Genomic DNA, 6,903 nt, shown 5'->3' on the forward strand with positions numbered 1-6,903 from the left:
TCATCTTATTGAAAATATCATTGGCAATATAAGTAAGGGAGTTACCACTCGCCTTAAGGTAAATGTTGCTTGCCTAAGCATGGCCTTCATATCTCAAGTGGAACCATCCAAGATTGATGATGCAATTGAGGATGGGCATTGGATATTTTTTGGATTTTCAGTTATATCAAATGGACATAATGAGTGCATTTCTAAATGCTTATATTCAAGAAGAGGTATATGTCGATAAACCTATGGGGTTCAAAGATTATAAGTATCCCTCTCATGTATATAAACTTCAGAAAACTCTCTATGAGTTAAAGCAAACTTCACGTGCTTGGTATGACTATCTAACAAACTTTTTAACTAGTAAAGCTTTTATCAAAAGAATGGTCGATGCTATACTATTTATTAAGAAAATAGATCATCATACATTTCTTGTACAAATTTATGTTAATGATATTATTTTCGGTTCTACTAATGATCTCTTGTGTAGTCATTTCTTTAAAATGATTCAAGTGGAGTTTGAGATGTCCATGAGGGGAAAGTTGAACACTTTCTTGGGCTACAAATCAAACAACTCAAGGATGGTTTCTTTGTTAGTCAATCTAAATAGTGCAGGGATCTGCTTAAATGGATTGAAATGGATGACTACAAGCCAATTGTCACTCATATGGGTTCTGGAACATACATAGATACTGATGAAATTAGAAAATATGTTGATATTTCTAAGTATCGAGGTATATATGATTGGTTTCCTACTTTGGCTTACTGCAAGTAGACTTGATATAATGTTTAGTGTCTATCTTTGTGCATGTTATCAGTCAAAACCTAAAGAATCATATCTTATTACTGTTAAAAGAATTATGAAATATCTTAAAGGCACACCTCATGTTGGACTATGGTATCTAAAAGGAAGTCTATGTGACTTGGTGGGATATTCAGATTCAGATTTTGATGGATGCAAATATGAGCGGAAAAGTACTAGTGACAATTGTCATATTCTAGGAAATGCTCTAGTCTCACGGTCTTGTTAGAAACAAGTATGTGTTGCTCTAAGTACTACTGAAGTAGAATATATAGCAGCAGATAGTTGTTGTGCCCAAATATTGTGGCTCAAGCAACAATTGAGAGATAGTGAATTAGACTGCGGTTACATTCCCTTAAAATGTGACAATACTAGTGTTATAAACCTCACCAAACATCCAGTGATGCATTCCCAAACCAAACACATTGATATAAGGCATTACTTCCTTAGGGACCATGTCCAAAAGAAAGATGTATTATTATAATTTGTTGATACACACGATCAATTAGCAGACATCTTTACTAAACCACTGGATAAAAAACATTTTTATAAAATTGGGCGAGAATTAGGCATTCTTGATGATACTTACTTATACTAAACTTGTTTTCATATCTCTATGTATGCTTCATTATGTGTATCTCATGCCTATTTGTGCTTTTATTCGCTTTAAAATGCTAAAAATTTCATTTTCTGAGGTATGTAACCTGTTACACTAACCGTGTAATCGAATAATTTTAATTTTTTTGGACAAAACAAACTGTAATCGATTATTAATGGAGAGTAATCGATTACACTCTCTAAAATTCTAAAAATTAGGCAAATACACTTGATGTATAGCCGATTATTCTACTATGAGTAAGGGATTACACTGCGTTATATTTAAGGAATTTCCCCACCTTTTCCACTTCATCTTCTTCATTTCAAATTTTCCCAACCGTGGTAACCCCCCACCACTTCAAAAAACTTTCATTTTCAACTGTTTTAAGTGATTTTTGATGTGATTCATATCACATTTTATTTCCAAACACTTTAGAATCCTCATTTTTTGTGTTTGGTGGACTCAATAAAAAAAACCCAATTTCTCAAAATCTCAAAACCTAATTTCTCAAACCTTAAAATTCATGACTTCATCTTCAAGAACTAAGAAGCAACGAACCAATATGGCTCTATGGAAGCAACAAACCTCCTCAGGGATGAATCCTTTGGACTTGACTCAACTTCTTGTAAATGGAGAACAATGCAAGGTCTTCACGGAGAACTTCATACAAAGACCCATTTTTGCTCCAAAATTTAGTAAGTTATGCTCATTTGAGTCTGATGATTCCATTTTCCCCGCCCTTCTTAGACAACAAAAATTGATTAATCTCTATGAAATGCATCGTGCCTACTACCCAGAACTAGTAAGGGTATTTTACTGCAATATGACCTTTAAGAAGAATAAACTCTTCTCTTTTATCAAAGGAAAGGAACTTGCCATCAATTTTCGAACCCTAAGTTCAATTTTTAGTAATATACCTTACATATGGATTATAGTAGAATCAGGTTTACAATATGATGACTTAGAAGGGTGTGTCACATAAGATTTATGCTACTCTATGTGAAGATATCCCAAGAGGGAAATTGAATTGCATAAGCAAAGAGCCATAAGTGGTACTGTCAAAAGTAGAAATATCCTTTCTGTTGGAAATTTAAACCTAGAGGATTGTTTGCTTCACTACTTTCTTAGTTACAGTATAGTTCCAAATATTTCAAATTATTCTCAACTTAGTGATATGGAACTTCAATTGATGTATGCTATTATGAAAAATGTCCCCATCAATTGGACATTGATGTAATGAGGCAAATGTGGGCCTTTAGAGGTAATTTTGGTCCCTTACCTTTTGCTATCATCATAACTGCCATTTCTGATCATTTTGGTGTATCTCTTGCTGGAGAGTCAATGGTTGTTCTTGATTCTCGGGAAAATAAGATTGATGTGGATGTCATCCACAAAGTGGGATTCTTTTGGGATACCACCAATATGATCTATAAGCATCATGGTGATCATTAGACTACTCTAACTGAAAACCCCTCGAATGACCCTCCTACTCAACAACCCTCTTCGTTTCATGTCGAGTCATCATTGTCTGGCTCCATGCCATCAAATCAAATGGTTATGGACGTTTTATTCTCTCAAAAGAGGCTACATCACTACTAGGATGGATACTCTTGATGCGACAAATCAACAAGTCCAAACAGAACTTCGTCGACTATCTTATCGATTCGACTACATGGACTTGGACGCTGAATAAAATGATCAAGTTGGGCCAGATTCTTAGAGTAGTTGTGATTATGATTTGCATTGTTTATCCGTCTCTTTGATGTTATTGAACTTGTTCAGATTTTCTATTGTTGTTGAAAATTATGTACTTGGTTTGAACAATTATCTATTGTTTATGTATGAACTTAATATGCTTTATTTGGTCATCATGCTATGGTATTTCAAGTTATCTCATTATCATATAACATTTTCAAAAATTGAGTTCATCTTATTTATTTTGACCTTGGCTTTCAAAATAAAGTCAAATTATATCTTGTTACCCTTTTTGATATATCTAACTGTATATATCGTGCTGGAAACCTAGCTTTTCATTCTTATTGATGAAGTCAAAACGGAAAAAAAGTAGGATTTTGTATTTCTCTATCAACATTTATTTCAGGCACAAAACTTAAACACAAAAGGGAGCATACAAGATAGAGGGAACATACTTGAAATCAAAACATGCTATATCTCATGAAGTATGTTGATTTCAAATAATAATTCAAATTTCAAAAGGTGTTGGTTTGCCATTATAAAAAAAGGGAGATTGTGAAGAAGATTTTGCTTCTGACCTTGACATGGTTTTCAAGAAGACATCGAGATCACACAAAATGAAGAAAAAGGAAGAAGACATTGAAGATACATGAATATCAAGCTTCAATTAGAGTCTATGTCTTCAATAGGTACTTCTATTAGATAATTTAACATATGGGATTAAATTATTTGAATACTATTTATCTCAATTTTTTTGTTTGTTTAAATGGGGTTCCCATATCAGATATGAGAAATGATTGTAGTACTTTTATGCATTTGTCTAAATTTAGTTTCAAAAAATTATTTTTGACATCTTGAGCTATCAAAATTTCCTTCAATTGTAATATCAACGAGACATTACAAAAAATGTATCATGTTTCCTTTTTTATTACACCGTAATAAAAAAAAAACATGTCTTTTAAATATCCAGCACCTTGAACTTTCTAAACTTTTTAGGTCTTAACCAGTTGAAGCAGTTATATTTTTCTATTAGTCATTACATAAAAACCCTTATAGAGGGCTTATTCGTCAAACCATTATAAAAATATCTCAAAACGCCCCATTTATTTAGTTCAGTTGCTTACGAGTTTGTCTATTAGGGTTTCAAATCTGATCGTCCTTAGTTTATGATCGTGTGGAGTTCTTTGTGATTTAAGCTCCTTGAGGATTATAGGATATTCCACATTCGGGAGAGAAGGTACTCGTGCAGGCAAGTTTGATTACTCTATTTCCTTCTTCTATTGTATTACATATTTTCGAATTCTAGCAGTCGAAGGAATTAAATTGAAGAGTTTCAAATCATTCTTTAAATTGTATGGTTAGAATTGCAATTATTATTATTTTTAATTTCCTAGCGATTTCTATTGTTAATTCAATTAAATATTTGATTACTTTGGGATGTTAAAATCTAAATCATTGATGAAAATTTATTGGAAGAAATCTCTGTAAAATCTAGAGTATAGATGTAAACTAATGCTTATAGTCTAATTGTATAGAGATGTAATCTTATTGAAAATAATCATTTGTAAATTGAAAACTTTGTTATTGATGTACGAGGTATATGTGACCTACTTTGATTTTGAATACTTTTCATGAAAGTAAAGTTAATTAAAACTCATTATACTTGCTCCAACCTCATATAATCAGTACAGTGCATACATAAATCATATGTAAAATCTAGAATATAGATGTAAACTAATGCTTGTAGTCTAATTGTATAGAGATGTAATCTTATTAGAATTAATCATTTGTAAATGGAGACCTTTGTTATTGTTGTATGAGTGATATATGACCTACTTTCATTTTGAAGACTTTTCATGAAAGTAAAGTTAATTAAAAGTCATTATACCTGCTCCAACCTCATACAATTACTATAGTGCATACATAGCGATATAATGGGCATTAGGGAATTGGACACCCATGGTGGAAAAGGTGGTGAAAATTAGAGTTGGGATGGGAGTTTTGGTTCTAGAACCCCCACATACATGGGATGGGGGTTTCATATAGTGTATTACCAAATTGCTATCTTGATTTTATCTATCCATTTTCTCTATAAGATCTCACCACCTATAAGTGAATTGAGAATTGAATGATTTAGAATGATTGGTATTAATTACTAAACTTTTATCTATCCATTAATATCAGCATGGGATGAATAAATGCCTTCAACTTTTACTCATTGTAAATGAATTTTTGGGAACTAAATTGAAGCATGTCATGGTATAAGTGGTTGGAAGAAATGTTCCTAATATTCCCTTTTAGTGATTAGAAATCATCAAGTAAAGTCTAAAATCACCCTTTTCACTAAGTAGTTTTAATGTTTATTGGGTTGAACGACTAATTTACTATCATCAATTGTTTAGAGGGCTCACTTATTCCCTCTCTGATTTCATGATTTTACTTTGAATTTCAGCACAAGAAATGGAGCAAGATTCAAGCTACAAAGTTGACACTCTTGTGAGTTTTTTCTATCTACCTTCTAGATTCTTTAATTTATATTACATTTATTAATATATACAACATAGACTCGTTTCACATTAAGTTATTTGTGAAACATGTTCTAATTAAAAATATTTGTCATCTAACACATTTGTCATATTCTTTGAGTTATTGCAGCCCATAATTTGTTTATTCTCTTCAAATACTTTCATGTACTAATGATTAATGCTTGTGATTTTTTTCAAATAATTACACAGGAAAAAAGTAGTGACATTGAAGACCGTATCAGTGAATTGCCTAATAGTATTATTTGTTACATCTTCACATTCTTAAACTTGAAAGAGGTCATAAGAACAAAAGCGTTGTCCCACACATGGAAAGACCGTTCTATGGATATGTCAATTCTCGTGTTTGATCCTACAGTAATCAATATAGATTTAGATGATGATGTATCCTTGGAGTCTATACCATTGCCTCAAAAATATCAATTTATCGAACGAGTTGATCAACTTTTGGAAATACTCACAATTAATCAGTCTGTATCATTTACAATTTGGTTTCCTTTGGGAAAGCAATTTACTTCTCATATTGATAAGTGGGTCAATCGTGCAATTGGGAAGGAATGTGAAACACTTGATCTTGAGTTTAAGTTTGCAAGAATTGATGATGAACCCTACAATTTTCCTTTCCATATTCTACTCTCTAGTAAGAAATCTCATCTAAAATGTTTGTCCCTTTGTGAATGCCAGTTGAAACCTACCCGGGAAGTAGTACATAGACTCAATTTATTGGAGTCTCTTACTTTAGTTTATGTATCTATGGAAGCAAGTGATTTAGAGATTCTACTCTCTAGTTGTTTGAATCTAGAGTTCTTGCATCTTATTGATTGCAAGGTACTAAAATCTTTAAGAATTTTTAACCAAAATATGAGGTTGAAGCGTCTTTTTGTGATGCCACTTATTTTTGTTGCAAACATTGAGCTCAGTATCCCAAGTTTGGAACTCTTTATATTTAATGGTGAGATTGAAAATTTCACCATTTCAAGGATGAATCAGTTGAAAACAGTTGAGTTATATATTAAGGGAACTTATCCAAGAGGTATGAGTCAACTATTGGATGAACTTTCAAGAAATGCTCCTCTTCTACATACATTGTTTCTTAACGGCCATTTTGATCAGGTACATGATTAATTTTTCATCAAAGTCAATATAATTAAATCATGTATATATTATGAGTAGATTCTATCACTAATGTTTTGAACATTATGAGTATATTTTATTCAATTTGTCAATTTATCTTGATTTGGGATATCATTTCTTTTGATTTTTTAGTTATTACTATAGAG

General features: G+C 31.8%; 1 protein-coding gene across 1 annotated transcript; it reads left to right on the forward strand.

The window, feature by feature from the left end:
- Positions 180-6,748, forward strand: LOC109326147 (putative F-box protein At3g29830). The gene is made up of 4 exons (XM_019558860.1): positions 180-319; positions 601-719; positions 5,533-5,576; positions 5,816-6,748. Exons 1-4 carry the CDS (start codon positions 180-182, stop codon positions 6,746-6,748), a joined length of 1,236 nt encoding a protein of 411 aa, XP_019414405.1.

The sequence above is a fragment of the Lupinus angustifolius genome, chromosome LG01 (assembly GCF_001865875.1).
Source record: "Lupinus angustifolius cultivar Tanjil chromosome LG01, LupAngTanjil_v1.0, whole genome shotgun sequence".
NCBI classification, from domain to species: Eukaryota; Viridiplantae; Streptophyta; class Magnoliopsida; order Fabales; family Fabaceae; genus Lupinus; species Lupinus angustifolius.

What these genes read in the sequence shown, in the direction of transcription:
- LOC109326147 (XM_019558860.1), top strand. Translation starts at nt 180, where the DNA reads ATGAGTGCATTTCTAAATGCTTATATTCAAGAAGAGGTATATGTCGAT. An exon ending in AAGCAAACTTCACGTGCTTG is followed by an intron (nt 320 to 600) that starts GTATGACTATCT and finishes TAAATAGTGCAG; the next exon opens with GGATCTGCTTAAATGGATTG. An exon ending in GCTACAAAGTTGACACTCTT is followed by an intron (nt 5,577 to 5,815) that starts GTGAGTTTTTTC and finishes ATAATTACACAG; the next exon opens with GAAAAAAGTAGTGACATTGA.